Genomic DNA, 15,690 nt, shown 5'->3' on the forward strand with positions numbered 1-15,690 from the left:
GGTAAATGTTTTTAATATTGATAAAAGCCCAACGCATGACCAAATTTCTATAGAATATTGCTTGAGGGGAATTGTGTCCAGCCATTTGTTTTGACTGACCTTAAGCTTGTGGTCCAAACTCTCTGCTTCATGTCAGTGCTTGGATGTTCTAGACTCAGCGTAAAACAAGACTACTCATCTTTTGGGTAGAATACAAAAAAATGTGCACTGAAGATTGAGTCCTGTACATGTTATAAAAAATACATAAATATTGTACGAATTTTAATTTCTACACACAGTGCAGGACAAAAATTCACTTATAACTTGTACAATAATTTTTCATATGGATTTTGGCGAAAAAAGCATTGAAACAAATTATTGAATTGCTTGCTACGTACTAAATGACCAGGCAGTTCACCTAAGTTACAAAACTCTAAAGTAGTTCTTTATCATTCGGTTTAGCAGGTGATCTTGTGCTTTTGGAATCAGGTATTGCAAACCATCTTTTTTTACTCTCAAATCGATAACGACCTGATTTACGGGCATTTTAACTGTTTCATATAGCGAGCGTTGAAGCTCAGGAACCGTTGCTGTGAATAAACATGTGTATTTAACTGCTTCAGTCAGACTTTTAGACAAAATAAATATTCCAGAAGATTAAACACCCCATTTATCAATGTTTTTTTTTCAACAAGGATCTTTGTTTTATGACTAGGCATAATACTTAACGGAAATCAGTTGAGACAATCTAAAATTTAAAAACAAAATAAAATTTATGCAGACCAGACAGACGGACTTTTATTTTATAAAAAAAACTAGTTGGTGTGTCACGGTAAAGAAATTCCTTCATAATATAAGTTCCAAATGGAAAAACTATTCTGGAATATTATTTCCACAGGAATAAATATTACAGTAGATGTTCCTAACGGAATAAATAGTATAGAATATTTGTTCCGACAGGTACAGGTATTATGACATTGTTTATAATAAAGTTTCCACTGGAACTTCTGTTAGGTGGAACAAATATACGTTGACAGGTGTAGTATTATAAAATCATCAGACCCTATGGCATTGAACCATCAATCATTTCACAAACAAAAGTGAAGCGGAATAAGTCATGTAAATCCAATCTTTTGATGTACCAATTGCAAAAATTAATATAAATTATCCCTTGCTTAAAGAAAGATTTGATTGTTTTCATGGACTTTTAGAAATAACGAATAAAAAATAACAAATAATAATTAGTACAAAGTAAAAAAAAAAGATTATAATTGCAATATTTTTGTATAAATTATAATTTGTACAAAATGATAACTTGTACACAATAACGATGGCCGAAGTAAGCCGACAAAAATACTATTTAAACTTTATATAGTACTGTACAGAAAGTTTGTACATAGTACTTTCTTGTTGTTTTACTTCCTGGTTAAAAGATAGTACTATGTACAGAAAGTTGGTACATAGTACTATCTTGTTGTTTTACTTCCTTATTAAAAGATAGAACTCTGTACAGAAAGTTGGTACATCGTACTATCTTGTTATTTACTTCCGGGTAAAAAGATAGTACTCCGTACAGAAAGTTGGTACATCGTACTATCTCGTGTTTTACTTCCGGGTAAAAAGATAGTACTCTGTACAGACAAGTTTGTACAGTGTACTGTCTTTTTATTAAATTAACAAACATTTGGGTAAAATTTCCACAACAGAGATTTTTTCCTATCGCCAACATACATTATTAAACCTCAAGACTTGACACCGTTTTTATAGAGTCGTAATCGGCGTTTTGTATTTGCGCCGATTTTTTTTTACAGGTAAATTACCGGTGAATAGATATAAGAATATGTGTTGACGTTTAAACAAATACAACATATAAGAATATGTGTTGACGTTTAAACAAATACAACATGATGGATTAAATGAATTAAATAATTCCACCTGGCAGACCAACATTATATCACAGTGTGGTTCTGTAACTGAACTTATAGGTCATTACGTTGATTATTTTCTTAGACCAATAGTTCAAAATCAGTCCACATATATAAAAGATACTACATCGTTCACTAATATCATTGAGAAATTAAAACCTAGGGCAAACATCCTGTTACTTTCGTATGATACAACACAGATGTTTACAAATCTACCTCAAGAAGCATTATTGCGTGCGGTTGAACGAGCCTATGACAGTTTTGACAAATCGAACTTCAAGGTCAATGCTCCGCCAGTCAATGTATTAATACATTTGTTGAGAATCATTCTAGAAAACAATGTATTTGAATTTGATGGGAAAATTTACAAACAAATAATAGGTACGGCAATTGGTGCAATTCCTTCACCGGAAATCTGTGACATACTAATGTTCGAAATAATGAATCAAATTATTTCTGCATTTCAATATAAAAACAAATTGAAAATATTCTATCATGGCAGATATAGAGACGATGGATTCATAATATATGATGGAACATCAGATGAAATTATAGACTTTTTTCGTCTAGCAAATGATTATAACCCCTTATTAAAGTTCACCTATGAAATCAAAAACGATAAAATGTCGTTCTTGGATGTTGATGTAATTAAAGGTCAAAGATTTACAACATATGGCATTCTTGATCTCGAAATACATTTTAAAGAAACAAATACTTATCTGTTTCTGCACAGAAATAGTTGTCACTCACAGTATGTATTCAGAGGATTTATTAAAGGTGAAGCAATACGGCAAATTAGAAATACAAGTGACCATAACAAATTAATAAACAATCTAACTAATTTCAAAGTGAAATTAGTAGATAAAGGTTATGATAACGTTGAAACAGATGATAGTATTACTGATGCTTTATCAATTGACCGTACTGATTTATTACAACAAAACAAATCTAAAGAGAAGCAAAGTATTCCGTTAGTTTTAATAACTAAATATAATCCATATATACGTAAAATAAAGAAACGTATAATGAAACACTGGCAATTATTACAGTTCGACGAAGACTGTGTACAAATATTCAATACAGCACGAATAGTTGCATAGAGCAAACATAAAAGTATTGGAGATATGCTTAGAAGATCAAAGTTAAAGACTTTGTCAATCATAACATGTATATAACTGTTGTCCCCGGCTCACCATGGGGAGATGGAAGAAGGCCTATAAGATACATCTACAGACTTTTTCCTTGACCGTTCCCGTAGTTCTTAAGCCTCTGTCTTTCGGAAATCTGCCACATGATTATGCTCGTTCTGTGTTTTGACGATAGAATCCGTGGTGACTCTGGCTTTACACGATTTTATGGTACATTTGTAGGATATGTTGTTATGTTTCAGGACACTAACCTTCAAATATGTATGGCCCTCTTTGGCTCGTTTCAGTGTGCAATATGTCCATCGTGTTACAACGAAGTTCCAGAACAATATGAATCAAAATTAACATAAATGAACAACATTTATAACCAGATTTTACCACTGGTATTATATAGTATAGTACATGTACAAGTATTAATGTACCTGTAAATCTAATTAAGGGCAAATATAAAATCGGCGCAAATGAAACTAGAGGCTCTAAAGAGCCTGTGTCGCTCACCTTGGTTTATGTGAATATTAAACAAAGGAAGCAGATTGAAAATTGACTACAAAGGTCAATAACTCCTACAGGGGTCAATTGACCATTTCGTTCATGTTGACTTATTTGTAGATCTTACTTTGCTGAACATTATTGCTGTTTACAGTTTACCTATATCTATAATAATATTCAATATAATAACCAAAAACAGCAAAATTTCCTTAAAATTACCAATTCAGGGGCTGCAACCCAAAAACAGGTTGTCCAATTCATCTGAAAATTTCAGGGCAGATAGATCTTGACCTGATTAACAATTTTACTTCATGTCAGATTTTCTCTAAATTATTTGGTTTTTGAGTTATAAGCCAAAAACTGCATTTTACCCCTATGTTCTATTTTAAGCCGTGGCGGATCTTGGTTTGATGGCCAGGTCACCGGACACATTTTTTAAACAAGAAACCCCAAAGATGATTGTGGCCAAGTTTGGATCAATTTGGCACAGTAGTTTCAGAGAAGAAGATTTTAGTAAAAGATATATAAAATTTACGAAAAATGGTTAAAAATTGACTTTAAAGGGCAATAACTCCTAAAGAGGTCAACTGACCATTTTGGTCATGTTGACTTATTTGTAAATTTGACCTTGCTGAACATTATTGCTGTTTACAGTTTACCTATATCTATAATAATATTCAATATAATAACCAAAAACAGCAAAATTTCCTTAAAATTACCAATTCAGGGGCCGCAACCCAAAAACAGGTTGTCCAATTCATCTGAAAATTTCAGGGCAGATAGATCTTCACCTGATTAACAATTTTACCCAATGTCAGATTTGCTCTAAATGCTTTGGTTTTTGAGTTATAAGCCAAAAACTGCATTTTACCCCTATGTTCTATTTATAGCCATGGCGGTCATCTTGGTTAGTTGGCGGGGTCACTGGACACAATTTTTAAACTAGATACCCCAATGATGATTGTGGCCAAGTTTCAAATAATTTGGCCCAGCAGTTTCAGAGGAGAAGATTTTTCTAACAGATTACTAAGATTTACGAAAAATGGTTAAAAAATGACTATAAAGGGCAATAACTCCTAAAGAGGTCAACTGATCATTTTGGTCATGTTGACTTATTTGTAGATCTTACTTTGCTGAACATTATTGCTTTTTACAGTTTATCTCTATCTGAAATGATATTCAAGATAATAACCAAAAACAACAAAATTTCCTTAAAATTACCAATTCAGGGGCAGCAACCTAACAACAGAATGTCAGATTCATCTGAAAATTTCAGGGCAGATAGATCTTAACCTGATTAACAATATTACCCCCATGTCAGATTTGCCCTAAATGCTTTGTTTTTTGAGTTATAAGCCAAAAACTGCATTTTACCCCTATGTTCTATTTATAGCCATGGCGGCCATCTTGGTTAGTTGGCGGGGTCACCGGACACAATTTTTAAACTAGATACCCCAATGATGATTGTGGCCAAGTTTGGTTAAATTTGGCCTTGCAGTTTCAGAGGAGAAGATTTTTGTAAAAGTTAACGCAGGACGACGACGGACGACGACGACGACGGACGCCGGACGCCAAGTGATGAGAAAAGCTCACTTGCCCCTTTGGGCCAGGTGAGCTAAAAATGAAATCGGCGCAAATGAAAGAATGAATATTTTCAAAATGGGCGCAAATGTCATACGCCCGTCGTAATGACTAATTGCCTTTTTTTACTACAATTATATATATAATTAGTTAACGGTGTTTCGGGATTTTTTAGCTAAGTTTTATTTTAGCAAGGGTGCCTTCTCAAAAGTCTCCCTATTTAAAAGCCTTGTTTTTGCTAGGTGCTCTTTTAATTTTTTACTGCGTTTATACGCAATGATAGGCATCTGTTTAAATATTGTTTTACAATATTCATCTCTTTGCAAAATTTGCCAATGTTGTTTGCAATTGCAAAGAACTCATCAATTTGTGATTTGTTGCACTCTGTAATCATGAAACCATCGTCACGATATTGACAAATCATACTAATGCTATTTTTAAATTGAAATCTGTCTAAGATTTTTGTAAGTATTGTTGACAGATGCAGATCGGTGGCAGTGGGTGATAATATTCCACCTTGAGGCGCCCCTAGAACTAGTTTATATAAAGTGCCATTAAATTGGAACTCATTGTTTTCCAATATAATTTTTGCAAAAGATATTAGATCTGATTTGTTTGGTACTTTAAACTTATATTATGTTCGATCAATTTGATCTATGAAGTTCTTGGTTGTATCTAGTAAAGTGTCGATGTTCATGTGTGTATACATTGAAGTAACATCATAGGCAATTAGTGTACAGCTATGTGCACAGGTCTTTGACTCTATCCTATTGATAAAATCTTTTGTGTTTTGAATGTAAAACTCTAGTTTCCTCAATAAAGGTTTTAATATTAAATCTAAAAACTTTTCAATTCTTCTGGTTGAAGAATTGCATTTATTGATTATAGGCCTAAAAGGCACAGCAAATTCTCCTATTTTATATCCATCTACTTTGATAGTTTCTAATGAGTCTTGCCGAATTTTATGTATCTTTGGAAGAAGGTACTACATGTATCCATGTTTAGGATTTTTGCAGTTACTTAAGAAGTTATAAGTGTGCTCATCAATTTCTTTGTTTGTAAATAGTTTATTTACAATCTTTGAAATAGATCAAGTGATAAGCTCTGTGTTTGTATGATTTATTTTCTTGCAATGATCACTGTTTTAATGATAAGTTCCTGCATTAATATAATCAAGTGTGTTTACGACTACAGTTGTGTTGTTTTTGTCTGCCTTAGATATATAGACATGATAGATGCTGTCATCTTTTGTGAGAAAAAATAAGTCGCTAAATCAAATAGCTAGTCTCCACAAACTCTGCTCTTGTACTTTCTGATCCCATAAAAAGATAGTACACTGTACCAAGTTTCTGTACAGAGTACTATCTTTTAATAAGGAAGTAAAACAAAAAGATAGTACAATGTACAAACTTGCCTGTACAGAGTACTATCTTTTTACCTGGAAGTAAAACAACAAGATAGTACGATGTACCAACTTTCTGTACAGAGTACTATCTTTTAACCAGGAAGTAAAACACGAGATAGTACCATGTACCAACTTTCTGTACAGATACTATCTTTTTAACCGGAAGTAAAACAACAAGATAGTACGATGTACCAATTTTCTGTACAGAGTACTATCTTTTATTAAGGAAGTAAAACAACAAGATAGTACTATGTACAAACTCTCTGTACAGTACTATATAAAGTTTAAATAGTATTTTTGTCGGCTTACTTCGGCCATCGTATTATATATTAATCAAATCAAATCAAATCAAATTAGTGTATTGCCATATAAATAAAAAAACATGATCTGTGACAAACATAACATATATTCAAAAATACACAATACAATATTAAAATACAAAATGTATGTAAGATATCAGGAGGTTTAAGTCATTTGAATTAACATTTGCATTTGTATTATTATGGCAGCAAGATCCAGGGATATTCTTTTGAAAATGTTACCATGGATTCCTTTGAGAGCAGTGTTACCAGCATGTAAGTTTGTATGCTTTATAGAACAAAAAAAGGAAATACGAAAATTGTGTAGGTAAGTGAGAATATAAAGAAAACTGAAAACTGAAACCATGATCTGTAAATTAATATGAGAATTTTATTGAAAAGTTAAATGTTTTAATCATCTAAATTATTCCCTTATATTCACCTTGTATAAAGTGCAGAGTCCATTCTCCCCGACCAAGCAAGAGTCAGCTATCACCCCTATAAACTGCTCTAAAACTAAAGTATTTAGAGCAAATCTGACAGGTAAAAATGTTAAACAGGTGAATATCTATCTGCCCTGAAACTGTCAGATGAATCAGACAACTTGTTTTTGGGTTGCTGCCCCAGATGAGGTAATTTTAAGGAAATTTTGCAGTTTTTTGTTATTATTTTGAAAATTATTTTAGATAGAGTCAAACGTTAAACAGCAAAGTATTAACAATTGTTTTCTTAATAACGAAGTGTGTTATTTTAAAAACACCATCTGCATAAGTTTTCAATTTATCTAGTACATAGTTAAGCAGAACAATTAGACATCAAATCGACGACAAGGGTATCTTACAAGTTTGATGTAGAAAATGCATAACCTCCGATTTAATTTTTTTTACCACGGTCGGAAAACATATCAATCATATAAAAAAGAAGATGGGGTATGATTGCCAATGAGGCAACTATCCACAAAAGACCATCAGATGGAAAAAAATAATCTACAAGTTCTGTAATTTTCACCCCTGCTCTTCCATTATGTTACTCAAGAACAATTCTAAAAAATGGGTAACAATTGTATCGAAAAGAGAAAAACCGTGTGCACCTTTTTATGTTAGGGCGTGTTTGAGTTGAATATTTTGTTTTCATATCGTACAAAGCAAGACTATTTTATACATCTTCTCGCTTCAGATTCTAACATTTTTATATATCAAAGGTACAGGTTGACTTTTTAACATAAAAAAATCTACAGTACTAAAAGATGAAATATACGGGTCAAGTGAAATACTTATCTAATGAATCACGAAGCTCTTTGTAAGAGAAGGCGATAAATGTTTACTGTATTGTTTACTATAGTGACTAAAATTTTCAAAAGTTAATAGAATCAAGCAAAAGTACAATTTTCTTCTCAATTACGAAGGGTTCTATTTTAAAAACACCATTTGCATGAGTTTTCAATTTATCTAGTACATAATTAAGCAGAACAATTAGATATCAAGTCGACGACATGGGTATCTTTCAAGTTGGATGAAGAAAATGCATAACCTCCGATTTTCTTGAAAAAATTACCACGGACGGAAAACATATCAATCTATTAGTTCAATTATTGTTCTGTCTGCTCTTCCATTATGTGACACAAGAAAAAAATCCAAAAAATGGGTAACAAATGCATCGAAAAGCTAAAATAGAGTGCACCTTTTTATGTTCGGGCGTGTTTGAGTTGAATATTTTGTTTGATATCGTACAAAGTAAGAATATTTTAACACAAAAAAAGCACAGTTCTAAAAGATGAAATATATTGGTCAAGTTAAATACCTATCTAATGAGTCACAAAAACAGAGAAAGTGTGTTCGAATAGTTATTTTACTTTCAAGTTGGATGATGAAAATGCATATTTTCGAAAAATTATAATGTTTTTGTGTGTGATCACTAGGGTTTATAGTATTCATACACTAAAAAAATCTAGTCTGCCCTTCCACAAAATATTTAATTATAATTTTTTTAAATGATTATAAATTTTTGAAAATTCCACCTGGCAACCGATCAGACAATAGTTTTAAGTTTAATCAAAGCAGACAAGATCATTAACGAATGCCCATTAGCTAGTTGATACATTTTTCTTATAAAATACAACTGAAATATGATGATCGTAATGGTGCAATGTGGATAAATTTATCGTTTTCCAAAAGCAAAATTGGTAGCGCGTCATCCCTACAATGGCTTCCATTTCTACGACTGTGAAAATGAACTGGCGTAATGGGGAGATAATTTTGACGAAATAGAATCCTGGCTGTATTGGTAGTCATTTACCTTTGACATTTCCGGGTATTACATAGGTACTTGTATATTACTTGTATGTGGTTAAGAGACGTCCCATGAGGTCTTACGTATACATGTTCACAATTATAATGGTTTGTGATATAACATTTTACATTATTTTATGAAATTCACACTTCTGCATGTTTATATATGTCTCTGGTTAAGAGAACCGTCTTGAGGTGTGTATTATAACACACACTTTTTTATCACAAAAAAAAAAAACAGTTAGTAGAGAAGATGCGTATTATACACAAATACAGCCAGTATTCTTAAATTATTATTACATTGTACTTTTTCTTTTTTTATAACTTTTTTCTTCATTATTTGATATTTAAATCACAAAAAATATTTTATTGTATGATTCACTTTCATAACTATATACATATCTGAAATATATTAGATATAAATTGTACATTTTAATTTATAACCTTAGAAAGTTTACTTAATCTTTGATTATTAGATAATTGTTAGCTAAACCAAATAGTCATCTAGGCATTTCAAGTCACGTTATTAGATGATGAACTAACAAGACTTAAAATGAGATTAATGTCCACTCCCGGTATGAAATAAGTCTAAAAGTATGTCACAGTAGACAGGAAGTTGAAATAAAAAAACCAAAAATTCAATTAATTTTCTTTATTAATATTACAGTTCATATCTAGATAAAACTAAGTGAATATGTTTTTTTATGTTATTATATGAACTTTAATAAGATGTTAAGCAAAAAATCGTGAATTTTCCCAAATGGATTTTTTTTTACATGAAAGGGGCCCTTGTTGAAGATGCAGGTAAGCAACACATGCTGGTTAGAGCCTCTAGTTTCTTGTAATGTATTAGAATAGAAATAGTAAAGCATAATTAAATTTTTTTTTACTTATTATTTGGAATTAATTTGGAAGCCATAGATTTTTTGCATGTGTATAGTAACTAAAGTGTTCTATCAAACTGTAAACCAATGGACACATCCGATTCAAATATTTGTTGATATTGATGCAACAATTTAAATTACTTCATCAATTGGACAGATCCTATCAAGCCATTCATGGAAACATATACAAACTGAAAATCTTTGAAGTTTCCTATGATTGTCCCTTTAGAGCTGTTAACCGCTTCACAAGTTGATGATAACAGTAAAATGATAATATGATTCTCTTTTCCAGCCAACTTCTAGAAATGCCAAACTTCAAATATTTTGGGAATGCTACATTTGATCACTTGACTAATTTACAGAGTTTGTAAGTATATTTGTATGAAATCACCTAAAACAAATTTACAAAGTTTGTAAGTATATTTGTATGAGATCACCTAAGACAAATTAAAAATCTGCTGCAACAGTTCACCAAAAGTCAGTAAGGGTGCAGACACATTCTTCTTTTAATCTTAACTGATTATAATGTTACTGAAGAACTGATTATTTCTTTAATAGACAACAAGTTATTTTCACTTGATCTCACTTCTTCATTTAAAAGAAATAGTTATGAAGTCAAACATTCTTGTCTCATCTGATTTGCTGATTGTGATGTCATTAAAAGAGAGGAACATTTTTGAAGATCATTGTAATGATTGTTGCCAATCTTTAATTTAAAAACAATATCTTTGGTTTCTGGATATTAAATAATAACTAAACAACTTTTAAAAGTATCAAAGATTATTATTATCAATAATAATAAATACAGGTAAATGAAATACAATATGTTAAAACATTTGAATGAGTTTTTCGTGTATGCGAAATTACCTCTTGTAATCTTCGAAGATCTGTTTAAATTCGTTTCGTTATCTGCAAAATCCGGTTTTTATAGTTCTTAGCACTCTTTATCCCTACGTGTAAGGATATAGTTCGCTACCGGTCAAGGTTAATCATGTAAACAACTGTCAGTACGTACAGAAATATGAATTATAAAGAAAGCAATCATGGTTTCGTACGTCTCAACACCGATTCAACAATATAAAGCATGTAAATACAAGTAACTAAAGAAATGTAGGATTCATAACAAGCTAGAAAACAAAGATGTTATCCGAACGCCAAATGTTGGCGGAATTTCGTAACGTTTAATCGGCAACTGTCAAATTTGCCGGGAACGACGTTACGTTTACTAAAAGGTACTGCCGTGATATTTAACGTTCACAACACTGCCCTCCGTCAAAATAGAATTTCGTCTCGAAATCTAAATAACTGTGAAATATAAATTCATCATGCAATCAAGCAAAATTTAAACAAGCACCTGCTGTCTCAATAGAAATTAAAATTAAGAAAATTTCTTCCTGTCTTAATCACGAATACCGGAATAACCTACCACGATCTATGACATGTATTAATAATGATAAAATTGTACCAACGGCATACAAAACAATATACAATCATATAAATAATATCAACAAATGTCTAGTTTTGTGTCTTTTCAATATAAATAAATGTTTTTAGAATTTTCGACGTCTTCTTTTTCCAACAACTTTACTGTATTATTGGGTCGTCTCTTTTTTTTCCCTCTTCTGTTCTTTGCTTCTTCTGTGTACTCTTCTGCTCTTTCTTCCGTTTCCTCCAATCTTTTTGTGTATCTGGAGTCACATGTTTTTTTTATTCTCAAGTTCATTCCTAGTTTGGTCTAAATCTGTTTTATGGAAACTTACTTTCCGTTGACTTATCTTTTCCTCCTGACAGAACATGTTTCCATCCTCTTTTGTAACTATAATATTTACAGTTTCTTTAGTAACTGGCACATTTTCATCATCTTGTGTGCCTAGAGCAATTACAATTTCCTTTGTAACGCTTACATTTTCTTCCGTAACCTTTGTGTTTTCTTCTGTAACAGTTATATTTTCTACTGTTACAATTTCATTTTCTTCTGCAACAGTTCAGGCAACATTTGGACATCGACCTTGTCCTTCTGTATACCCTTTTAACTTGCACTAGTAATATTGTCTTTATATACATGCATGTCCTGCGTACATGCTATCATGGGTTTTTCGGTATCTGCCAATACCGGCTCTAGCATTGCATCTCTAGTTGACAGGAACTCACTTCTGTCCGCTTCTTTGTAAATGATAAGTCCAGAATAAGTGTCCTTTTCTCCGACTCTGGCTACTTTCATTTCATCAATTAGGTCACAGCCTAACAACGTGTTCTCTTCAATGGGCGCTACATCAACAGGCCATTTGAAGATTTCACTCCCTAGATTAACTTCCACCTCTGTAATCCCTTCTGTTGTCAAGTTCTTTCCGGCCTCGGCAACTTCCAAATTTCTTGCTGCTCTCCTTAGTTTTGGCCGTTTACTTTCAGGAATCTGATCATACAACTTCTCACTTAGAACAGTCACCTCTGCTCCAGTGTCAATAACTGCATTCGTCGCAATCTTGCTAATGACCACTGGAACTGCAATGCTAGCTGCTGTCACCCGATCAACGATAATCTCTTCTATCCTGTTGATCGTTTCTGCACTACCCATTACCTCCTCTGGTGTGTTCTCTGGTGTGTTCTGTTGTATCTCCTTAGACTCCTCAAACAACATTTCTAGGCTTAAATCTAGGTCCTGTATATCTAGGCTATCTTCTTCAAATAATCTCTCCATAGAAACTATACCTACTGATGTTTTCGGTTCAACCAAATGCTCTTTCATTTGGCAAGGTTTTTCTTCATTTTTCAAATTATTCTCTTTAACTGTGTCTTTATCATATTGAGGGGCTGACACTTGGTCGATAGTCTCAACCCTTAGTTGTTTAAAGACTCTTCAGTTTGGTTTTGACTCCTTTCATCATTCCTTATAAAACCACTTCTTTTTTCTTTATGATAGGGACTTCTATTTTCTTTTGGACAATCTCTTATGTAATGGTCATCTTCATTACAGTTAAAACATCTGAGATTATTCATCTTGGTTGTACGGTCTGTATACACTTGCTTATTTTGCCATGAACTACTGTCATAATCCTGTTGTGCATAATACTTTGTCTTTTCTTTCTGAATTATAACCCCTACTGACTTGGCGATGGAGTCTTTCATTCCTCTTTCCAATTGCGTAAGTCTCTCTTCCGTTACATATCTTTTCCCACCAACTTTCCTTATTTCGATATCATCTTCACCTTCATCAAAATCAACAATTTCCTGCATACTCAGCTGACGGATGTTTCTATCTTTATTTCCTCTTTTATATGTTTCATACAAAGTCACCTGGTGGATAGCTTCAGTCATACTGGTAATTCTCTTTGTCAGTAACTCTATAGCAATGCTCTGGTCAGGTAATCCCCTTAACATGTACTCTACACTCAATGTACTGTGAGTGGCTGCGTCAATAGTTGGAAATGACCGTCTGACTAGCATTTCTACTCTGGAAGCATATTCATGGATGTTTTCTTTGCCCTGTTTTCTTAATGTGTGCAATTCTTGTCTATATGTCTCTGGATATCCATGGTCACCAAATCTATTCGACATAGCTGCCCATAGCCCAAAGAAAGATAGGTAGGAAGCATAAACCATTGCCTCATCTTTAAGTGCTGTTACTAATTCAATGGCTTTAGTATCAGTATCCCATCTGTTGATCTCTGCAATCAGCTCAAATCCATAAAATAGGCATTCCAAAGATCTCTGCCGTTATAAAATGGCACTCTGTTTCTTCTCCCATTGTCTATTTAGGAGTTTTCATGATTATGGTGCTGTTGCTGTGGTCTGCCATACTGTTGCCTAGGTAACCAGTTTGGTACTGAGTAACTGTTTGGATACTGCTGGTAGTCTGGACGTTGCCGAATTTCAGGCATGACTGTACTCGTACAAGAATAGTTTGGACGATGCTGGATCTCAGGTATTGTCGTATTTGCATAGGCATATGATGGTTGTTGCTGAGTCTCTGACAATGTCGTATCCATATATGTATGTGTAGAACGTTGCTGGGTGTCTGGCATTGTTGTGGTATTATATGAGTAGGTTGGACGTTGCTGGGTGTCTGCATAACTATTTCGACTACTGAAAACAGGATCAGATTTCATCTGAGGGAAATATTGAGCATTGTTCTTCATCTGAAGGTTTTCATTTCTTAATGCCTCTATCTTTCGTCTTATCTTTATCATTTCTTCACTCTCATATGATTTCTGAAGGTTTTCATTTCTTAATGTCTCTAATTCTTGTCTCATCTTTATTATTTCATCACTCTCACATGAATTTTATCTTGTTATAGTCGCTATAGCACTATCACTCTTACTTTGAGTTGGGAAAAGAAATGGGTTTGTGCTTACTTCCCTTTGAATATTACTCGCAGTACTACTAAATGGCCTGGGGCTTGTATTTATCTCCCCCTGGTTTAAACTTATAGCCTGGTTTGGTGCTAAATGATTATAAGAAGTGACATCCCCAAATGAACAGGTATCAATATTTGTAGATGCAACAGACCAAGTGGGAATAATTGGACTAGCTAATGTGGTAATTCCCCTACTAAGTGAATTGGACCCCTGTGGTATACGAGATCTGTTTCTTAAATTATACATTTTACTTTTAATTGCTAAATGAAATCAAGAGTTTCAATTTTACTAATCAACTTGGATTAAACTTTATCCTTGTTAATCTTGTAGTTTTTCAGAATTATTCAACTAAGATTACTTTTTATCCTTGTTGAAATAGAAAAAAACAATTTTCTATGTCTTACTTTTAAAACGCCTTTTAAATTATGAATATATCCTTATTTTGTGAAATAGACTATATAGTTTTTGTTTTTGATAAAATGGTCTTTCGAAAAATCTCATTGTAATTTTATTTGCTGTAACTCGTTTAAGGCCTTTTTCTGTAACGAAAAAGGAAAGTATGCTAGATACACTTACTGGAAATGTGAGAATATGATTGAAGCTTTAAACTTTCTGCTTGATAACATTTATGTACGTTTCGGCGATACAGTGTATCGTCAGGTAGTAGGTATTCCTATGGGCACCAACTGTGCCCCTTTAATAGCAGATTTATTTCATATTGCTATGAATCTCAGTTTATGACCAATCTCAGTAAAGACCCATCATTGTTACATTTGGTTGATACATTCAAAAATACCTACCGTTATCTGGATGATATTTTTTCGTTGAATAATCCAGAGTTCTCTAAATATACTTCAGAAATTTACCCAAACGAACTTACTTTAACTAAATCTAACATAAACAGCAGCAGTTGTCCTTTTCTAGATTTAGACATTTCAATTTCAAACGGGAAACTTCACACTAAAATTTACGACAAAAGAGACGATTTTTCATTTCCTATTGTTAATTTTCCTTTTTTAGACGGCGATGTGCCTTTGGCTCCATCATACGGTGTTTATATATCGCAACTCGTTCGGTTTGCCCGTGTGTGTTCAGACGTCCTAGATTTTAACGAACGTAATCAATGCATCACTGGTAAATTGTTGTGTCAGGGATTTCGATACCATAAATTACTTAAAACTTTTACTAAATTCTTTCATAGATACAAAGATTTGATTAGTAAATTTTGCTATACCTGTAGAAAGCTTATTAAAAATGGTATTTCTCATCCTAAATTTTATGGTAATATTGTACTTAAAGCGAGGAAATCACTATGTGATCCTTGTAAACTCATCGAA

The 15,690-nt window shown here is 32.8% G+C and overlaps 1 protein-coding gene across 1 annotated transcript in view; it reads left to right on the forward strand.

The window, feature by feature from the left end:
• LOC134694890 (uncharacterized) overlaps window positions 1-15,690 on the forward strand; it is a 323,806-nt gene that overhangs the window by 48,386 nt on the left and 259,730 nt on the right. Inside the window, exons 4-5 of the mRNA XM_063555996.1 lie at window positions 7,037-7,102; window positions 10,291-10,365. Of these exons, the coding sequence (XP_063412066.1) occupies window positions 7,037-7,102; window positions 10,291-10,365 (141 nt within the window). The remainder of the gene's footprint in view (window positions 1-7,036; window positions 7,103-10,290; window positions 10,366-15,690) is intronic.

The sequence above is a fragment of the Mytilus trossulus genome, chromosome 13, assembly GCF_036588685.1.
Source record: "Mytilus trossulus isolate FHL-02 chromosome 13, PNRI_Mtr1.1.1.hap1, whole genome shotgun sequence".
Lineage (NCBI taxonomy): Eukaryota > Metazoa > Mollusca > Bivalvia > Mytilida > Mytilidae > Mytilus > Mytilus trossulus.